Consider the following 22368-nt stretch of genomic DNA (forward strand, 5'->3'; position numbering starts at 1 on the left):
CGTTTGCGCATACACTATCAGTATAAGCACATTCAATAGATCAAGCTAGCATATCTTAAAATTAGTGTAGTCATTATATGTTATAGATGTTTTATTACCGTAAATACGTCCACCCGCGGTAAATTGAGCCAAGCTCACTTTGCGATATAAGTTGAATTATAGTAGAATCCAAAGGCGAAAAATAGACCCGAAAATTTTATTCCCGAGTGATATTTCTGGTGCCAAACAGCCAATTATGTTAACCTAAATGCCATGTAATAAACATGCTAACCCGTGAAATACTTCAGGATGTCAGACACTAATAGACGGGCAGACACAGATTCAGTAATGGCTCAATTACCACATAATTGCTTGATCACTTCTCTCGCAATAAAAAAAAAAACTCAAAATTTACCTCGTAGACAGCTATTTCGTATAGAAAAAATGCAGGGAAAACACACTATGAACAATAGCAGAAACAAAACCACAACAGCATGCAAGGAACGAGTGAAATTATAATGGCGAAAACTAACAGGAACACCGCTCACGTACAAAAATAGGATCATGCACACATTGTTAACTGTAGTATGTACAACCGTGCAAGCCTGTTGTCCCCTAGCATTATTCCTACACAGTGCAAAAATTGCAATCAAAATTCTTCCTACAACGAACATATCTGCGGTTAGTAGAGTTACAAAATAGCTGGACGGCGAACAGCTCATCCAAGTTTACATCACAAGATCAAAGGTTAGGCCATTAAGTCTGTACTCTGCATTCCAAATTGTTCAAACAACAGAATACATAAGAGTTAAACAAATGTCATGTATCCACAACTTCTGTTCGTGTTACGCGATAGGACCAAACTGCACCTTCAATCAAGGTATTTCTAAAAATTCTGGTGCAGCATGTACCTCTGAATGGCCTGTTAATACGATGAAATATGTGATGTTGTACATTGCTGATCATGTGCTTCTTTGTAAAGCTCAGGAGAATTCATGACTTGTTTTGCATCTAACAAAATTCCAACAATTATCCTACTTCCGGTGCTTCCTTTTAGTTTCCGTTCTTGATCGCTTTTCCTCTTCCCATTCTCTCTCATGTACTCTGCAGTTCAAACAAGCTTAATCAGGAATAGGCAATTTAACAAAGAGCAAGCATAAAAAAGGATATTTACCATAAATTACAGCTCAAGCAGAGATATTACATCACATTAAATGGTATGCGCGATTTAAAAAAGATATGTACCAGGCACTCTTTTGTTAAGTGGCAACTGGCAAGCCGCATAATATATTTAGTAATGTGTTCTTATATAGTATGATTTAATATAGCATCAAAGATTACCACCATATAGGTCATAAATCTAAATATCCAGTTATCTACAAAAATGAAACAAAAATTTATGAACCATCAATTCATGGCAACGCATTACTCTAAAACTGTCTATATCGAACAGTAGACACCCATAAACAGAAGAATTTGTGTATAGGTGTCTTTATCTGATGTGCCAAATGTTTAACAGGAGGGATCTGAATGGAGTTCCTATATGAAACAAATCGACATTATAAAATGATAAAAAAAAACCTTTTAGATGATGACAAACAATGTGGTGCACACAATCATACTAGGGCATCCACATAAATATCTCGTCGATCAGCAACACAGCATATGCCACACAGAAGTAGGGTTTTAGAGTTCAGTGGTTGCAACATGGTATATGCATTTGGGAAGGTGCACTTCCCTTTCTACGTTCCTTAATAGGCCTAATAACTAAATATATACTCTCTCCGTTCCAAAATATAACAACTTTTAGCCCTCAGGATTCGTCCCAAAATATAACAACTTCTCCACCAACATTTTCTTCCTAACCAATTACAACCCTCCACCATTCACTTTTCCAACCTACCTCCACTGTTCATCCAATCACAACCCTCCACCATTCACTTCTATCTACTTTCTTAATAACCGTGTCCAACTCTAAAACTTCTTATATTATGGGATGGAGGGAGTAGCATTTTAGGATCTATCTTCCAGTCCCTAAGAATATGTGATCTATGTTTCCTAAAAGAGCCAAAAGGAATAATCGTGTCCACGGCAGTTAGTTTTAAGGGAGGAGAACGGTAAAAATATAAGACTTGAAGCTTTGCGCTATGAATAAAAAATGATCCTTCCAGCAAATTCATTATGTGGTTCACATAACTTTAGAATATATGCACTGAAACAGTAATGTAATGTTGCAAATTGTACGAAGATGTGCTATGCTTATTTGGAGAGAATATATTATTTCCTAAACTTACTGGTCAGCCTCTCTACGACTTGTCTTGCTCGAGTCCTTTCCATGTATTCTAGGAAGGTCATCAGCATGGGATATCCGATGCTGTGAAATTGCCCCCTTTCGTTCTCGCTCTCGTGTTTCAAACACTTGTGAGCTACTGGTTCCATGACTGGGAAGCTGTGGAGCAGAAGGTGCGTATTCCCCAGCTTCTAAACCAGACTGATCTCTCTTGATCTTTCGCCGTTTGGAAGCACTATTAGGATCACTTTCATCCTTCACAATACTACTTTTGTCCCTATCCCGGTCATCTACCTGTAAAAACAACAAAGCGTTAGCAAGAAAATCAAGTATGCTCTTGGGAAGCCTTCATGCACACTAGTTTGAAGCCAAATCATTCGAGTGATATAGCTTTCAAGTGACAACGACAAGTACTTAGTACAACACGATCATTTTATGAAACTGAACAAGAGCAAAGAGTGGTCACAAATAACAGAAGATGGAGATGATTAACACATTTACCTTGCTTGACGAAACATCCCTATCTTCACGCTTTCTGTCCCGAATATCTTCCTCTCTCCGGTGCTTTCCATCATCCTGCAACGACGCAGCATTGTCCTCCAAGTGCCACTTTTCTTTATCATCACGCCTAGGAGATGATCGTTGGTTATGCCTAGTACTACCACCCCTTCGATCGGTATCTTCATCTCTCCTGTTACCAACTGATTGGGGTACAAAACTTGCTGGAAGGGGTGGAGGTGGTGGCAAGCTTTGTCCTCGGAACCGTTCATCAGAAGGATGTGCACGATCTATGGATGGTTCAGCATGCTTAACTTTATTTCTCTCCTCCTTATTCCTGTCTTCTCTTCCTTTATCAGGAGCTCTATCTGTCCCTCTTTCTTGCATTCTTTCAATAGAACGCTCTCTCCTTTCCAATGATTTGTCTGTTGGTCTCTCGATGTCTTCCCCTCGACGCCTCTCAGTTCGATCTGCTTTTTCTCTAGGATCCCGGTCATATTTGTCATCAGCCTTTTCTTTTGATTTCTCTGGCCTACTTAGGATTTGTTCCTCGCTAGCACTCTTGTCATGATCCATGGGACGAAATTTATCTACCAATCGCGAGTCCAAATTTCTGTCCTTGTCAGTGTGTTCTGTGAAGTCACCATCCCGGCCTTCACTCTCTCCTTTCCTCCATTTAGTTCCTCTATCTTGTTCTTCAGTAGGAACAAACCTCTTTTGCTGTTTCATATTAGAGTCAATCAAGTCAGTAGATTCACCAGAGGAATTAGCTGCTCCACCAGTATGTGTAGCCAACAGTGTTGATTTTTGGGAGGATGCTGATACCTTCCGTGGAGCCGTATGTAAGTTACCATTGCTAGCAGCCAAAGAATTACTGGTGGTATCTTGCACACCATCAGCTGCCTGAGACAATACTTCTTTATCAACAGGAACAGAGGAGCCTTGTTGAGTAACACCTCTGTTTGTAGATTTCCCAGATTTTGTATCTTCCTTTACCATATCATGCTTAGATACCTTGCCAGCATTGTGTGCCACACGCTTTTGGGGCACCCTTGTCTGTTGTAGCAAAAACAATTAGAAGTTGATTGACAGGATAAATGCGTAGCATTAAATTGCTCAATGCTTTGCATCCAAACAAAATAAAGCAGCATAAATTACCCTAGTTATACAATAGTTTAAATCATTTATACGATAAACAGGTAAAAAAATACGTACCTCAGATTCTGCAGTAGGCTTTGAAACCTTAACTCCCTCATCAGATAGAAGTTTGGGAGGTTCATCAGAACCTCGTATAATCCCTGAAACTTTTCCTTGTGCAGAAGAAGATGGCATTTGGTTATCAGATCCATTTGCAGCCAAGGCATTTTTCTTTTGTTGAGCATCAGGCTTCATGGCAGCTTCTGACCGTTCATGCCTACCCTCAATGGATTTTGCACGAACACTCTGATCTTTTGCTGTCAAAGGATCTGCTGATTGATTTCCTACAGGAGATCCAAAAATTATTCATCCTTTAACCTAATGATTTCAACCAAAGATGTGCACCTTTTGTATGTTCTATTTACCAGGCACAATTTTTGCTGGCCCTTGCTTAAGATCAAGGAGACCCATGCCGAACTCTTCTTCAGATAGCCATGAGCTCTGCATAAGATCCAGCATACCACATGTACATATCATGACTATAAAATCAGGTGCCTCCTAGTAGGCTGAATAAATAATTACAAAGGTGTAACACAATATTTTACCTTGCGGGCTGCCAAAGCAGCAGCTACACCAGTTGCCAGAACTTTCAGATCTTCCCTTTCATCCCCCTTCAGCTTAGCAACCTGGTAAAAAGTACTGGTGAGGAAGTCTGACAAAAGAGCAGAAATAATACCGACTACTATTGGTACTTACACGTTTCTCAAGATTGACTCCACTTTTGCGTATCACAGGAAAAATGCTAGATATCTTTGTGAGCACAATAAGGGCGTTTCTGATTTCCATGTATTCTTTTGATTCCATGCACTGGTTCAGCACCTTAGTTATTCGTCCACTCCACTTCCAATGAACCTGTCAGACAAAACATATTACATACAGAAAATGGCAAAGTGAATTATGACTAATATTTTGCATGTTGGCTCATTTTTTTTCTCATGATTTTGGAGGTGCAAATGAAGATGCAGCAAAATCAGAGAAGACCAGTCCACATGCTGCATCATGCATAAGCTCCCGAGTTTGGAATCAATAAGTTTCTGGTGCATATTTTGCAAATTTAGCCAATAACTACTCCATAGGAAAATCATTCAACAGGTATCAGAAAACATATGATTTAGGTTGAATGAGGGCAAGTTCTTATAATCGAAGAACTCAATGCCTTCAAAATTTTCCAAACAAACCTCATCCAGTTACTCACAATGAGAGGTACAATGTTAGCATCTAAACATGGTTTTGCCATTGACGAACCACATTGGATTATTTACTGAAACTGAAAACTTTTTTTTTGTTTTTTGCATATGTACAGCCAAGGGCCCAGGGAGCACAATCTGGAACTTCCACGGATTACCATATGACCACATCCCATACTGGGGTTCCATGTCATTGCCCACTTGTCTTAATATGAAAGACACCACTGCAAGTATTAGCCCTACAGTTTGCTATCTTTTAATGGTCTATAAACAAACCAAGATCTTTTTGTTAGATGTGTTGTATAACTAGCTGTGTATAATTGGAACTTGGAGGTGACAAAACATACAGAAAAAAATAATTATGCCATGTATAACTGCAAGGAGTGAGTGTAGCATACTCGAACAAACTGGCTATAAGATACACGCTGGCTATTTGGATATCTGATGTACACAGCGAAACCTGGCTTATTTCCACATTCACGCTCATATAAAGATTCATCGCTCTGCAAAAGGTGACGTGAATAGAAGCATTAAAAAACCAGCAAAAAAACTATCCAATAAAACTATGGTTGAAAGAATGTGGCAACCAAATACCTTCCAACGGTAGGCCATCTTCAGTGTCTCATGAAGAAACCTTCCCAGCCTGCCAGCCTCATACTCTGTGCAGCAACAAATCATTGGCTGTAGAGTTTTGCAGATGAAAACATCGATATGATTCACCGTGTTGAAAAATGGAGTCTCGAGTGAGTGCAGTGTTTGGACAAACATAGCACAATACACAGCATCTTGCATGCTAAAAACACAGCGAGGGAATATGCAGCGCTGGAAAAATTCCATGTTGATCTTCAGAGCATCTGGACTGGAATTTAACCACTTAACCTTTTCACGACCTAGCCTTTGGAGCACTGATGCAATGTGTTGTTGGTGCTTATGTGATTCATTGTTCAATTTGTCAAGCAAATCTTGGATTCTCTCCTTGTCCTTCTTGCGTCGTGAGATTGCAATACTAGAGTTATCCGAATTATCTTCCAGTTGTTTAAGATTTTCATGCAGCTTCTTTATTTCTGCATCATAACGATCTTTGGGGAAATGAAGATCATATAGTGTTAACCCCCAGAAAGTAGCATATAAATCAGGTGATAAACCATTCCAGGTTTTTGCTGGGAAAGTGTTCCGGACTGTGCTAAGAAGATCAGACCACCTGCACCAAAACAGAATACATTGAGTATGTAAAATACCATTATATGCCAAATAAGAGAAATGTGTGAACTACAGTTGACCAAGGAGGATTCACAAGTTAAAACTTATATAAGGACTACGGTACAGTTACTACAAACTAGTTCTTACCAACCTTCCAGGGACCCCAAGGTCATCCATTGTCTCGCTTTAACCTTTTTCATTCTTATTATGTCTACGCTTCTAGTGAGGTTAATAATCATCTATTGAAAGATGTGGACTGAATCTTGTGTGTAAGCCAGTAACACAGAAGTTGAAAATAAAACAAAATGTAGTGTATGCATCACTTTAGGTCATATGATATTAAAGGATTGTGGTTTATGGTATAATGTGAATTACAATCTCTACACTGAGTAAAAGGCCATCAAACTCATCAATAGATGTTCATAAAATACTTACATGATTGACTTATGAGATGTGTCAGGATGCAATATCAGATCATCACATGATACAGACTCCCCTTCTTCATTGTCATCCAAAGGCCAATAGGTGTCACCTCCATTAGTGCTTTTGAAAAGTCTCATCACAGGTCGGTATATAAGAAAAGCAACCTAGATTGAAGTGAAAGTATTAGTACGCTCACTCAAGTAGAGGTGCAACAAATAATAGGATAATCCCATGCACAAAAACAATTGAGGCACATGGTAAGGAGTGTATTACGTCAGGCTCGATATGATACTTATTAATCAGATCTTCCAGCGGAGGTATTAGTTGAACATAAGTTGTTGGAGTTACTGCAGTTGAAAGAAACTCAACATACTGAAGTAGTATTCCATGGCACCGATCAAACTGCTCACTGACCATTTTGATATATGTGGCATCAGCATTAATTATAATCCTGAGAAAATAGCAAGACCAAGTTTAAATATTGATACCAAAAGTAAAGGTTGGATATGACAATCACCAGGACAAACACATGAAGTTATACAGCAATCCCACAATTAAAAATAATAAAGGATTAGTCATTTGATGCTCTCTTGGCATATTATCAGCATCTGAAACAAAATATTTCCAAAGATTTTGGTTCATATCTTGTTAGTATGTCATGCCATCTATATTACAATCATTGTATTGCATAATTATGACAGACTTAAGTCCACCTTAGTCGAGGGCAAAAGGGAAATGGAGTCAATTTGTGCCCACCAGGGTTCAAAAAACAGGTAATAACTAATGAGCAGCGTATGGGCAGGACAACAAAGAATTGCAGACGATGTTCCAAGATGTTAAATAAAACCTTACTTGGATCGATGCTGAGCAATAAGCAGTAAAAGGGGAATGGCAAGTTTAGGTTCTTCTTTTGGAAGCAAAGAATCCCTCAATTTGTTTGTAGACTTGGTCAGAACCTACAAAATAAAATATATTTCTTTAGTGAATGGACTTCAACATGGCATTGCGAATGAAGAAATGTTGCCTCATGACCTTAGAATTTCTTGTTGATCCAAATAGTGATGAAGCTTGAAGCCGCAATGTTTCACTCCCTGCCATAGCATCAACCTGCTCCTCAGTCATGTTCTCAGTGTATTGCACATTTGCCATTTGCTGAATGAGTTCCTGCAGGAGTGATCATATTAGACTTCAGACACATACAATTCCAAGGTAGCAAGGGGAAGCTTGACAGTAGCCAGTAGTAGACCTCGAGTACAACAAGCTCAATGCCTGTGTCTTTCTTCAGCTGATTAACAAGGTACTGAAAAAGGCTTCTTAGCTCCACCGAATGATGCTTCTTGCACCTGTTAAAATGTATTGGTTCAAAAAAGAGTTCATCAGCAGTGATGGCATGCTTGCACAACAATAAAAACATAATAATCCTATTACTGAGAAAGGAAAGACATAATGTGTGAAAATGCAGAATGTATAGTTCAGGAGTTAATACATACAGGTGCCCCCAGAATGATGCAAGACACTGAAGCCAATCAGATAGATTAAGACCATCATCTTTAAGTTTCTCACGGCCACCTTGAGCCAAGCGTTCAATTACAATATATTGCAAGATGTCAAACTCCAGCTGCAACAAAGCAAACAAGAAAATGCTATAAACAGAACCCATAGAAACCAGAATGTACATAGATAAAATAAAATGACACAAGTAACACAAAGTCACAAAGCATACAGCACAAACATGGCATATACCTGAGTCAAGTATTTAAAAGCATCGACGACTGGAGTTATCATGTCCCTATATGCTTCAACCTGAAAGTTGTGAGATGTATTATAGAGGAGAAAAAATAGAGGCACAAAAAATGATAAAAAAATAATCAGGAATTTCTGGAATAAAGCAATTATAATAAATCCCATCCAAAAAAAGAGCAACAAGGGATATCAAGGGTGCGTTCTTTTATGATGGTTGGGAACACTTCCCCCTAAAACGGAGCGACGAATTAACGCATGATTAATTAAATATTAGCTAAAAAACTTGAAAAATGGATTAATATGATTTTTAGAAACAACTTTCCTATATAACTTTTTTTTTGCAAAAAAAAGAGCACCATTTAGCAGTTTGGGAAGCATGCGCGCAGAAAACGATTGAGTAGAAGCTAGGAAAGGGGAGAAAAGAACACCGTAAGGTGAACTTCCAAAATCACTAGATATAGATTAACCCAATAAAAAGATCTCTGTTCCTTTGGAAAAATTAACTCCTAAAAAAGTTTGGTGGCATAGTTACAAACTTACAATCAATAATGATTGTGCTAATTCACAGAGACTAACATGAAAGAGTTCAAAATGTCCCCCTCTGGAAGGGAATTATTTGAGGGGTCCAGTGCATACCAACAGTATGAGATTATCATACACCTAGAAATGTCACTGCTAAGAGGGCAATTGTCAAAGTAAGAGCATCTAATGCACAACGAGCTAGTGAAGGGTGCCAATGCTAGAAGTTTGCATTTGCTAATCACAGGTTGTTGGTGTAAAAAAAATTGTGGGGATAAATGCAGTTAGGATTAAGCTGTAAGAAGATGTGGCATGGATCAGCTAGCTCCAAACCAGAGAAGTAAAAAAGGAACAAGGAGGAATAAATCATTTACTAAAATAAGTAAATAACAACAGTCGCCGGTCTAATGGAAGTAGTTACATCTCATGTTTCCAAAGAAAAACATTGTGTTTAACTGCAATGTTATATACATATTTTGAATAACTTTATCCCAAGTACTCCCCCCGATTCATATTATAAGTCACTTTGACTTTTTCCTAGTTAAACTTTTTTAAGTTTGACCAAGTTTATAGAAAAATTTAGCAACATCTAAAACACCAAATCAGTTTCATTAAACCTAACATTGAATATATTTTGGTAATATGTTTTGTTTCACTACTTTAAGTTTGACCAGAAAAAAAGACAAAGCTACTTATAATATGAAATGGAGGGAGTAGCAACTATATGCACTTGTTCATTCAAGATACCTGTTGGATAATTGTCCGAAGTACTGTCATTGGATTTGCATGGGCAAGTTTAGCCACCATGCGGCCAAGTTGCTTCAGATTTTCCTTAGCAAGCCGCTTTAAGAGCCTTCTGGTATCCAACTAATCAAAAAAATAAGGACAGTTAATTGACAGCTGAAGATAAAATTATAGGGGAAACATAAGAAAACTCAGTCATGGAATAAATAATCAACCTTTGCAGTTTGCCTTGCAGCAAGGACAATTGGGTTTTGTTCGGTATCCTTCTCCCATTCACCATATAAGCGATAACGGGTCTAAAAATGAGTGGCACAATTGTAAAACATTGTTTACAAATGAATTGGGCAAATAAACAAACTATGAACAATACTACGAACCTCATAAGGAAGAAGAGAAAGAACTCCCCATATCTCCATATCAACAGCAGGATTTGCAGGTATAAGCTGCAATGATGGTAGCAAGCACGATCCAAGTGCTTCTTCAATTCGCGAGTCTGGAGACATTACACCTGCTGTACGGATTGACTCTTTTGCTGACAGATGGTACGCTTTAAGTACTCTGCAAACCTGTAGTTAACATGGAGAATGCTACATTAGGTAAAACATGCAACAACTTGTTAATAGATACTCCAGGTGATACTGCATAATGGAAACATTTAATAATAGGATAGTTCGTTTGAATATGCAACAACTTGTCAATAGAACCCATTTGCACTATAAGCTACAAGACATTATAAATTATCTGTAGTAGTTAAGCAACAAGAACGGTGTTTTTTACTTATTGAATTATTACAACAATGCAAGCCAGAAAACAAAAATCTGGTCACAAGCCTCATGGCAACCATAAAACCATTGATTGGATAAAAGAACTCATGATAACTAGTTTACACAAATTTTAACAACACAAGACAAATAATACATGTGATAGGGGTATTAGAGAAAATCTCCAGTCAAAAACAGAAGCCGGAAGCATGTCATGTTCAAGCATGAACTGCTATGAGAATATTAGCAGAGAAAATAAACAACACTACCTTCTGAAATAATTGTGTGTTACGATGAAGGTATGGTCCACAAGCAGAAAGCATTTGGAAAAACTCTTTCGGCGGATCAACCGAAAAACTTTGTGAAGAGGAAGGTGATGTGTCCATCATATAAACAGGGTTACGAGGCATCTTATAATGTGTTTGGAAAATTATATCATAGACTGAAGAAATACTCCTTTCAATAAGTCTGCATGAACAAAAAAACAAAATTGAATAATATTAACCAGGGAATGTGTTGTAATACAAGGGCATATGTATCAAGCACCATCATATGCCCTGTTTGCAGAGAACTACAAGTAATGTTGAGGATGCTTGCATATGCAGAGAAAGTTGACAAACCTAAATAAACTATCACAAATTTCAACATGCTCAACAGGATTTAGGCGTGCAAGACGCTCAAAGAGGAGTTGTGCATGATCCCTGCCAAACAATGGTAGAATTCAGTTACCAAAAGTATAATAAGTACAAAAAAGGATAGATGTATTAACTGCTAAATGCAATTATATATTTAACCAAATAGCAAGCAGACAAAATAAATTGATGGAACACATGAACATTACCAATCATGAACTGACAGGAAACCAAGAAGAAGTCCAAGTTTCTGGTTCTTTTCAATCTCAGGGGCTCGCTCATCAATTATATCATTTTCCATCTCCAATGCTGTGTACAAATCAATAGTTATTTCTTGCTTCTCGTCATCCATAAGGTCCTTCCCAGTGGCAGCAAGATTTATTTTGCCTATATTACTAGCCTGGAATTAAGAAAGAGAGGGCTAAGTTCCAGAAATTGCAAAATACACCACAACCATTAAAGTGCTGAAGTACAAACAAACAAATCCTGATTATTTTCAATTACAGAACCATTTAACCTGATAGATTCTGAAATGACTTCACCGGAATGTATGAACAAATTTGCATGCTCAACTTGAAATTTTTCAGCTACAAAAAAATAAAGTTCCGCCATTCCACAACCAAAGTTGTTTTGCTACGTAAGGGTTACATCTTGTTAACAGAAGGTACCTATATTTAAAGATAAATACCCATACACCACAATAAAGCCAACATCTACATATCTGTCAATCCAAAATGTTACTTTCGATTTTATTCCCCACACATTCATTTTGCATATATCCTCTAATCCCTATATCCCCAGATCGTTTTTTTATCCTAATCCCAAAGGTTATGCATTATCATGGTGTTATTTCCTGCATATACAGAATCATGATTTACAACATTGTCTTTCTTCCTCTTTTAAAACAGTGGGATTTCATTTTGTTACATAGCAAAATTGCAAAATAAAAAGAAGGGGAGGGGGGGCTTGGTGTCGCACTATCAATTGAATTTGTACTTTTATCATTTCAAGTTTAAATCTGTAATGAGATGGCATACATACAACTCTCTTTCACAATGCCTGGATATAGCAAATATTTCCAAAAACATGAACTTCAGGAGGACAAAATGAATATTAACCTCATCGATTTTCCTCGTGACGAAGGAGTCAAAATGCTCAAATGCCTCATCATCATTTGGAAGTAAATGAGCATAGCTGCAATACAATTCAGATATAAGTCATGACTCATGAGAGTTGGAGTTGAAAGGCCATTCCCAAGTAGATATATTGTGGCAAAAAAAAGTCATGCTCATATAGTGTAGTAGGAATCAGGAACGTAAAAACAATCCATAACTAGAAACCATGATTGCACCAGTAGCCGCACTAATACATTATGAGCAATCATAATGATAAATTGATAACTTGAAACCATAATCAGTGTAACCTTTAACACACCAGTAGCTGTACTAATACATTTTGAGCAAAATCGATAATGGTAGAGTGCCACACAGAATCAGAGGAAATTAAAAAAATTCTTGTTATTAAAGAACAGGAGCCAATGTAAAGAGTTAACACTGAAGAAAAAGTAGAGTCCAAAGTTGGAGAGTAAATCCCAATACGAAGGCATTAATTACATGCATACATTAATTTACATGGACATAAACCTTATTAGAGGATGTATGTGTTTTTTTAAAAAAAAAAAGTGTGCTTAAAGCATAGTAGATATTTTTATAAAGAATACAAATTGCAGATTTTGTTTTGGGTGATGTCTAACATCACTGTAACCATCAGGAAGTCAAGGAGATTTAGTAAACTTACAGGCTATCAAGGTCAATAAAACCAGATTTGACCAACAAAGCTGCTATCCGGAAAAGCCCAGGTGGAACAGTGCTATTGACATCCAATCGTTGGTAATATTGGAACTTGAACCCCAATATTTGAGCAGCATGGGACTGCAATAAAAGGAAGTAGTAAAATAGGCTGAAATATTGTATGAAGTATGCTAATAATCTTTAGAGGAGGTTTACATTATTATATTAAAAGGAATATAACCATATGAAGTATGAAGTATACTCTATGAAGTATGATAAAGGAATACCTTAGGGAAAAGAGGTATAAGCTGACAAAAGATGGTATTATCCGGATAGAGCTCAAAACATTCCAGAACCTAGCAGAATACAAGAATAACATCACTACATGCTTTCGGTAACACGCTTTCACACAGTACAATGCATAACAAAAAAGTGGACAGCAAATCAAAACTCACAATATCAAACACACGATTTGGGTCCAGGTCAAAATGCCCAATCAATGACTGCCATAAAAAACATAATGTTATATCACAAAGATGCTCAAATGCTTAAATAACAGTACAGGAGGAAGAAAGGAATATTCTAGAGCACACCTTTATAATGCTCATAGTAACTGAAGAAGAATTTTGACAAGCCAAATCTGAACCAATTTGACAAAGGAGGGTTACCTGAACAATCCAGAAGCAAATATGATAAGAAGGTTAAAAACAACGGAACTTCAGTAAATCATCACAGAAATTAACTGAAGATGTGTCAAAAAAAATCCAGGTGTGCCTTCTAGTGGAACATGTGTCAAAAAAATTGCTGCAAAAGAATAGGGATACTGTGCTATCCACTATTTTCTGATCCAACTAGACTGTTTTAGATCAGTTACAAATTGAACATCAAAACAAACTAATTTATTTGTAGATACCTCATGAACTATAACCTGTATAACTAAGGTCAAACAATAATTAGGTCGTTTAAGGGAGTGTAGAAACTGGACACACACCAAACACAGTTTTCTAGATTCTGTTACTCCTTTCAAACAGCGTGCAGAAAATATAGTGGTTCTGATTTCTGAAGTTTCCTAAGAAAATACTCAGTTCATCATAAGAACAAACATAAGAGGTTTGGCGGATAGAAATACGTACCAATTTGGCGTAGCCCTCACTTTCCTCTCTTAAAAGGTTGAATTTAGTTTGCTGATAAAGGAGACGTGTGTTGACCCTGACCTATAACCAATAATTGAAGCAGACATATAGTAAATGAATAGATAAAGAAAAAAAAGTAAAAAAAGTTGACACAAAATTTAGGAGGAGAGTAGTGTTCATGAACCACTGCTGGAAACTATAGGCATTAATAGTAACCCGAATGAACACCAAAATGATAGAAGCATTCGCTAAAAGAATATCCATTGTATTATTATGTGAAAGCATACCTCCTTAGCCTTCAAATCCTGCCCCTTTGACTTACTCAGTTCAACCTCCCAGAGGAACTCTTCCTTCAAGCATGAAAGCACAGTAAATAGAGATAGCTTGCGTCAGTCTTGAAATTAGTAGCAACAAACATGCGGTGCCCTAGTGCAACAGAAAACAACACTTACCTCGCATCGCTCTTGAAGGAGCCTAGGCGCAATCAATGACGACTCCACAAATGATTTGGTCTACAAGGAAGAGCATTCAGATGGGAATTACTGAACACTACAATGCAAACGAAATGAGAGAAAAGAAAGAAAGTTTTATTTGCATTACTAATATTATGAACAAGTTAAGAGCATCCTAAAGGGTTGTTACCATTTTGACAAGACGGCTGCGATATTCACCAGAGATTGTAACCTGCACATAGATAAGTCAGCTCAACTACTAAGGCGACATTCAATCATTCCAAAAAATATATGAGTACAAAAATTTCAGGGGTAAAGCAGAGCTGCATAGTTCTGAAAAGGATACATCTCAAACTTTAGTCCTCGCAAATAATAAAGAATGGCCAAGGGATGAAGGCCGTATAGATATAGCAAGGGAAACATAAGGAGTGGAAGGATAGGAGCAAAAGACTGAAAGGAAGAAAGCATTTGCACTTGTGGAATAACAAAAGTACTTAGCTGCATCTTAATGACTCCATCTCTTTTGGTATATAACAAGATCAGTTCAATTTTGCTCTAGTAACTGATCAAGATTCAAGATATATAGTGCAATACATGATGAACATGAGCAGTCCTTTTGGAATATTGTTGTTTGCTTTCCACATAATCTCATCGAAGATCTACACTATCACTGCAAAGAGAGGGGATACGCTGCTAGCTATAATGCATGTTCATATGTAAAAGTGCTTAAAGCTAAGATATATTTGGGCTATCTGTGAACATCCGAAGCGTATTCCTTGACTCTCAAACCATTATAGTGCCCTTCGTATTCCTTGACTCTCAAACCATTATAGTGCCCGTTTCTGTTCTTCCAAGCACTGGTACTTTCATGTTCACCAGTAAGACCATGGATATGGTAAGTTCCTGCACTAACTTCAGTGGAATACCTTTTATCCACAGCATCGACTCAAAACCTAACCATGGCTACAACATCCTAGCAAGAAACTACTATCATCAAAATCAGTAACATCATAATTCAAACAGATTGTCAATTCAGCCGGCACAACAAGTAGCGCATGCACTATGAAGTGACCAATTCAACACAGTCTTGCATGGAGAGTAACTCCCATCAATCTCGAATTCTCACATATTGACTAGATCAAATTCACTCAACTGAACAACTGGAAGCTCACCAAGCCCCGTGCGGCAACCAAAGGAGTTGAGTATCACTTACATCCTGCCCTAGGTGGGCGATGATGTCGGCGAGTACTGAGCCGACCTCCCCTCGCTGCGCCTCCTCCACAAACTCCACCGAGTCCAGAGCCACCCGGCACTTCTGCGGCGGCAGGTCCCCCCGCACCTGCGCAAGCCCAACGCACCCAGTCAGCACCCGAGAACCAAAACCAGATCAAACCCAGCTCGCCGAGCGCGAAACCTAATCACGCGGCGGCGGCGAGGGCCGAGGAGCTAGCGGGGGAGCTCACCACCGCCCAGCAGAGCTCGTAGAGGAAGCGCGCCATGGGGACCGGATCGGGGACGCGGAAGGCGGCGGCGGCGGCGGGCTGGCCCTTCCACTCGCGGAGGCACTCCTCCGTGACGTGCTTGTAGTCGGGCGCCTGGAGAGGGGGCGACATGGCGGCGTGGGGGGCGGCGACGGGGTTAGGGTTTTGGGGAATTTAGGGTTTCATGTGAGGGGAGGAGGAAGGGGAGGGGGAGAAGGAGCGGAGGCGGCGGCGGCGGCGGCGGTGGGGCGAGAGCGAGACGCGCCCCGGGGGGGGGGGGGTGGGGGGGGGGAAGGACGGCGACGGAGGTGGAGGTCTGCGCGAAAAATTGTGAACGCGATACGGTGCCGTGGGTTTTCCCGTCTCGAGAAAATTGCATATGTACAATTGTATAAAAGTGGCTTCGCAAAAATACCATCATTCAAATGGGCTTCGCTAGAATACCATTCTGAACTGAGTACACTTCACCACTTTACCATTTTCATCATTTCTTTCATTTTAAGTTTATTTTATCATCTTTGGATCTCTTTTTGACTGAAATACCCCTAGGTCAGCAATGTTGAAGCACTTCTCTCCCAACTTGAAATGGATCTGATCTGCAACATACCGACAAGTTTATAATTTAGCATATAAATTATCCTCCATCATTTAGCATATAATTTGAGAAATAAATTTTTATTTCTCAAATTATATGCTAAATATTGGAGGAGAATTTATAGGCTAAATTATAAACTTGTTCCGTTGCAGATCAGATCATTGCACGTAAGTGCTTCAGTGTTGATGACTTAGGGGTATTTCAGTCCAAAAAGATATACAAAGATGATAAAATAAACTTAAAATGGAAGAAATGATGAAAATGGTAAAGTGGCGAAGTGTACTCAGTTGAGGATGGTATTCTAGCGAAGCCCATTTAAGTGATGGTATTTTTGCGAAGCCAGTTTTATGCGATGGTACATATGCAATTTTCTCTCCCGTCTCGCATCTCGTGGGCTGGAAAACGGGAAATGCAAAGTACGTGTTCCAGGAGATAATACGATAAAGATCGTTAAATAGATTTTTTTACAAAACTACGAATAATAGTTTATCTATAAAATACTACGGATTTGAAGCTATGTGCCAAAACACTACGGAACTAATATTAAATTATCATAGAAATATACTTCCTCCGTTTCATAATGTAAGTCATTTTAGCATTTCCCACATTCATATTAATGTTCATGAATCTAGATATATATGTCTAGATTCACGAACAACAATATGAATGTGGAAAATGCTAGAATGACTTACTTTTTTTAACGGAGGGAGTATGTTTTAGAGTTTAAATCTTAAATAATGCTGTAATGTTGAGCTATAAATATTATAGTTTTGTGATTAAATTACGGCTAAAGATTTAGTTTCATGGTAATTTTGTTACAAAGTTTGGAAAGTTAACTTTTGTAACGCCCCGACATTCATTAGCCTTTAACACAGCTAAATCACACCAGGGTGTTATGCATTACCTGTGATATAGTACCAGTCCCAGGATACACTAGCTGGTACACACAGAATAAATGTGGAATCAAAGTAAACTGCTTTATTACATCACTGGGTAGTAGTCCTTACATAAGTTGCTATCATGGACAGGCCCATAGATGAGCAACACAACATTACAGAAAACCATAAAAGCAACGGCACAGAAGCGAACAGCGCGGAGCACTAAGCGACTAAGCAACTATGCACTAGGCGAATAACCTAGGCATCTATCTTATTCCACAGGCGAGGCTTGGGGCTAGGCACGAAACATCTAGAAGTCTTCATACTCGGCTTGCTCCTGGAGATACTCCTTGGCGGTCGGGTCGATGTCTTCATCTCCATACTCTATATAATATTATAAGGGGCAAGGGTGAGTACTTAACGTACTCAGCAAGCCAGGGGAAAGAATGACATGTTTGGTTTAAACAAGGAGGCTAAGGTTTTATTTGCGAAAGCTGCCTTTTTGGGCAAAGTGATTTATTTCACAAAACTCCTAGTGAATGAGTCAAGTTTTAGTTGTCGGGAGGAGGCTCACGCCTCGACCCATTCCACAAGTTGCTTTGCAACAACTTGTCACGATTAACGAACAGCAATTAATTTGTTCCTCTATTAGTTTCTTCTCACAACAACACATAGTCCACACAGTTATCTCAGCACAACAACGCCATCTTCATGGCCCTAACAACACCTCGGTGTCAGACGACACCCCAGGTCACACAGACCCGTTCCTAACCACCCAGGTTAGCCGTCTGCCACACAGGCGGACTCTGGTAACGTTACCCTTCCCAGTAACCACTTCTTCACAAACATTTGTCAAACAAATCTACGCTATGAGAAACACCTTACACTCGCCCTTGACCGTGGGCACGGCTGTTCGAACAGTTCATTAATCTCTGCAGAGGTTGCACGCTTTACCCACACGACACGAAACTGACATCGTTTACCCGTCGGCAACGAAAGTTCGTGATAAGGCCTTTCCAAAGCTAACCCATGAAAACCGCATGCCACCTAGTTGGGCTAAGATCCATAGCCAAGTATCAGGCAATGACAGCCGTCATCCACTCAGAAAATACCGAGGATGCCTCCTACTCCTACCGGTACCACGCCACAATAGAGGCAAAAAGACACCCATGATGGGCAAAAATGTGTAACACTTCGTCTCCTCATCCTCGGCATTCCACAACCATTGGCACACCAACTCCCATGTGAAAACAATTTACTTAGCCAGAGGCATCCCATAAATACCCGTGTGGTCGCACTGTAACGTGTTTGGATGGATTTCCCAAAGGAATCGGTCCTTAACGACAATACGTAGCCAAACCACAAAGGCATGACTCCGCATCATCACCACTTTCACAACACATTTTATTTCACAATTCCTCGGTACAACATACTGGATTTTTAAACATGGATTTGGAATAACCCAAGTTTCCCACACGGCAACAACGTAAGCATGGCTAAGCGAAACTACCTCGGTAAACGAATAATGATACCGGCGCAAATATTTGTGGAGCTATCAATGGTATGGAAACATCAACCTATGTAATATAAGTGCGACTACTGGGTTGGTCCGTCGGTTGTATAAACAATCCGAGGCCTAAACATGTTAATCGTGTGAACTAACAATGCATCTTTGCAAACAACATATCATTGAAAATATAGGGGCAATGTGATCAAAGGGGCTTGCCTTGCACAGCGTTGGGGTCTTCTCCTTCGAAAGCGGCGTCCGGAGCTTCCTCGAACTCGGGCTCTAAACGCAAAAAATAAAACTAACTAAGAAAAGGCAATAAAACTAGCTCAAATCAGAGAAACAATGGTGCCACCGTGTAGATCTCAATTTTATAAAAATTTAGGAACTTGAACGGGGTCAATCGGAGTTACGGTTGATTTACTATGAATTTTCAAAGAATAAAGGATTTTCTGGAATGTTGGAAATTGACTTAAAAAAAAGGAAAAGGGAGGGGCCCACCTGTCGGTGGCTGCTAGAGAGGAAAAGGCACACGGGCCCTGCTCGTTAGTGGCAGGAAGGAATAAAGGAAGGTGGGGCCGGCTTGGCAGAGGCTTGAGGAGGCCTGCTTCTTCCTCCTCTCGCTCTTTTGCTCGGCTCGGTCTGGGATAGCGATGCGTTTCGGCGATGGGGTGCGGCGAGGCGACCGGCGGCTGAGGGAGGGCGGCGGAGAACTCCGGCGAGGCTCCACCGGCGACGGCGGCGCCGGGAGAATAGCGCGGCGGCTCTGGCTGGCAGCAACAGAGAGCAAAACGAGAGAAAGAGAGAGGAGAGAGAGATGGGGAGAGATGGTGATGGTGTGGGGAGAAGGAGCTCGGGCTGCTTCCCCTTTTATAGGCAAGCGGCGCGGTGGCGAGCTGGCGGTCTAGACGCGGAGCTCCGGGGGTAGCTGGCTAGCGGCTAGGGCGGGATTCCGGGGTGGACGAGATGGCGACGCGATGGCTTGGCGTCATGCACCGGTGGTGACTCGACGGTGAAAACGACGGCGACGCGACACGAAGTGACGCGCGGAGAGTGGGAAAGGCGACGGGACATCGATGACGCGCGGCCGACGGCGGCTACGGCCGGGATTTGGGTGGTAGGGTTCTCAGATTGATGCGACGCGAGCGACGTCACACGGTGGTGGCGATGGAACGCGAGTGAGAGGGAGGCGCGAGCTCGGCGGCTTCCCGGGAGGAGACAGACGACAAGACGACGGGCGACAGCGAAGGGACGCGCGTCCGCGAGAGCTCGGGATGGAACGGCGACGAGACGGGGGTGACGCGGGGCGACGTGGCTCCGTGTCTCCCGGAGAGGGCGCGGCGGTTTTCGTGGAGTTTGGCGCGATGCGGCTTTGGCGCGGCGTGCGGGGCGGCGCTACGTGGCCCTGGCACGTTGTGGGGCGCACGGGAGGGTGGTATGGTGCAACGCGGTACGGGAACGAGGGCGGAACGGTGCAGCGACTCGGGTCGGTATTTCGTCGAACACCTTGTGTGCATGCACTGGCTGGCTCAAGGAAGGGGACGATGAGCAGAAATGGGCTGCGCTGGGCCGGCCTGCTCAGGGGAAAGAAGAGAGGAGAGGTGGAGGAGAGTTGGGCCGAGAGAGAGGGAAGGGAAGGAGGCCCAATATGAACAGTGATATTTCTCATTTTCCCAGGGATTTATAGAGTTGAATTTTGAGGAGAATTTGAAGGGATTTGAATTTGAATTTGACCTAGAGTTTCACAGGAATTTGAAAGGCAATTCTAAGAGAGGATTTGAGATCCATTTGGCACAAAATCAACTAAGAACCAAATTAACTCCAATTTTTAAATGACAAGCTTTTTTTTTTAAATAAAAGCAAATAAAATACGGGTGCTACAACTTTGTAAGTAAAACTCTTGAAATTTTAATTCACAGGCAAAAATGCAAGTGCGTTGCAACAGGTAAAAACATTTTCGCGATTGATAAAAATTCTGCCAATTTAAACAACAAACCGAAACAAAACAAACAGAATAATAGTAAAACAAAGTCAAAAATCATATATAGCATTGAACCCGATTGCACTCGTTTCATGCGTCATCACGCGAAGAATCCCTTATGCACACATTTTCATAGCCTCACAAATTGATCGGGTGACTATTCTATAAGTTGGCGCATGTTTTTTTTCTATACACCATCGACCAAATATTGAAATTTTGATTATTCAAATTATTGGGATAAATAAAACAAGAAAAAGAGAAAAAATACATCGATTGGGGGAGGGGCACGCGGGACAGGGCCGCAGGATGGTGTGGGCCGGTTAGGTTGGGCTAGGAGGGGGAGGTTTGGGTTGGGAAGGGGTATATAGTAGTTATTCTAATTCACGTTGAATTGGATACAATGACATACAACCAACTAAAAAATCGACCAACTCAAAATTCGACTCAAACATAGATGATGTACCGAAAAATCGGCAGAAACATCTTTAATTTTTATAGAGTATTGTGAAAATAGAAAATAAGGAAAAGAAACAAAAGGAGATAAAAAAGACGTTGATCGAGGCAGCGGCACACGGGACGAGGCGGCGAGATGGTGTGAGGCGGTTCGGTTGGGCTAGGAATGGCTATATATAGTAGTTATTCTAATTCACATCGAATCGGATACGAGCGACATACAACCAGCTCAAAATCTGACTCAAACACGGATGACGTTCCAAAATTTTGGCGAAAACATCTTCAATTTTTATATTTTTATTAATTATTAATTCATATGGTAGCTTTATACTAGCTCTATAGTTTTGTGATATATCGACTTAGATATGTGTTTTTATAATAATTTGGTCAAAATGTCAGTGGTTTTATGATACTTTGGTTAAAGTGTTTGTAGCTTTGCGAAATCTACTCAAGACAATTTTTATGATGATTTCATATAATTAATCAAACATTTCATCAATATAACATATCTATGTTGTTGCCTCAATTACCGCTTACCGGTTTACAACATTTTTTTAAAGATATCGTCACAACAATTAGACTATAACAATCTTTTCCTTCTATTTGATGATAAAATTCACAAATTAACGATTCGAATTATTTCTACTTATCATAGTTTCTATTACGAGTAGAGACCATCACTATATGGTAAGTGATACTATAAACAAAAGCTAATTGATATCTTCAATGAAATTTGAGTTAGAGCACTGTCGGATGGCCAATAATAACTGATTAAAAGTCAAAACACTTATAAGCGATAAAAAATGTGGGTAAAATCTTTATACACGTGTCCTTATTGACTTAAAAAAGTCAATACTGAAAAATAAACTATAATGAAAATATTCTAAATTCATCTTCAAAATTATTTTTAAAATTTAAATTTTGA

At 39.9% G+C, this 22368-nt stretch overlaps 1 protein-coding gene and 1 long non-coding RNA gene across 3 annotated transcripts; both read right to left on the reverse strand.

Annotated features, from left to right (window-relative positions):
• Positions 1–528: 528 nt before the first annotated feature.
• On the reverse strand, positions 529–16307 carry LOC4324336 (THO complex subunit 2). 2 transcript variants are annotated; one of them, XM_015760274.3, is made up of 34 exons: positions 16012–16307; positions 15762–15887; positions 14739–14780; positions 14549–14608; positions 14384–14446; positions 14097–14177; positions 13557–13631; positions 13419–13466; positions 13251–13319; positions 12971–13104; positions 12292–12367; positions 11383–11573; positions 11162–11242; positions 10811–11009; positions 10158–10346; positions 9996–10076; positions 9784–9903; positions 8518–8577; positions 8265–8392; positions 8021–8117; positions 7807–7938; positions 7627–7730; positions 7048–7225; positions 6787–6938; positions 5746–6352; positions 5550–5654; positions 4661–4816; positions 4510–4590; positions 4330–4405; positions 3983–4248; positions 3593–3823; positions 2771–3487; positions 2274–2563; positions 529–1083 (listed from the first exon to the last, which is right to left on the reverse strand). In XM_015760274.3, exons 1-34 carry the CDS (start codon positions 16159–16161, stop codon positions 1014–1016), a joined length of 5235 nt encoding a protein of 1744 aa, XP_015615760.1. In that variant the 5' UTR covers positions 16162–16307; the 3' UTR covers positions 529–1013. The 2 variants fall into 2 exon arrangements, with proteins under 2 accessions (XP_015615760.1, XP_015615751.1); XM_015760265.3 differs by having other exon boundaries at positions 2771–3823.
• Positions 16308–17580: 1273 nt separating this feature from the next.
• On the reverse strand, positions 17581–19835 carry LOC112937616 (uncharacterized). The gene is made up of 3 exons (XR_003240262.2): positions 19511–19835; positions 19229–19291; positions 17581–17886 (listed from the first exon to the last, which is right to left on the reverse strand). It is a non-coding gene; the product is annotated as an uncharacterized lncRNA (long non-coding RNA).
• Positions 19836–22368: the final 2533 nt, after the last annotated feature.

Source organism: Oryza sativa, chromosome 1, assembly GCF_034140825.1.
Source record: "Oryza sativa Japonica Group chromosome 1, ASM3414082v1".
Lineage (NCBI taxonomy): Eukaryota > Viridiplantae > Streptophyta > Magnoliopsida > Poales > Poaceae > Oryza > Oryza sativa.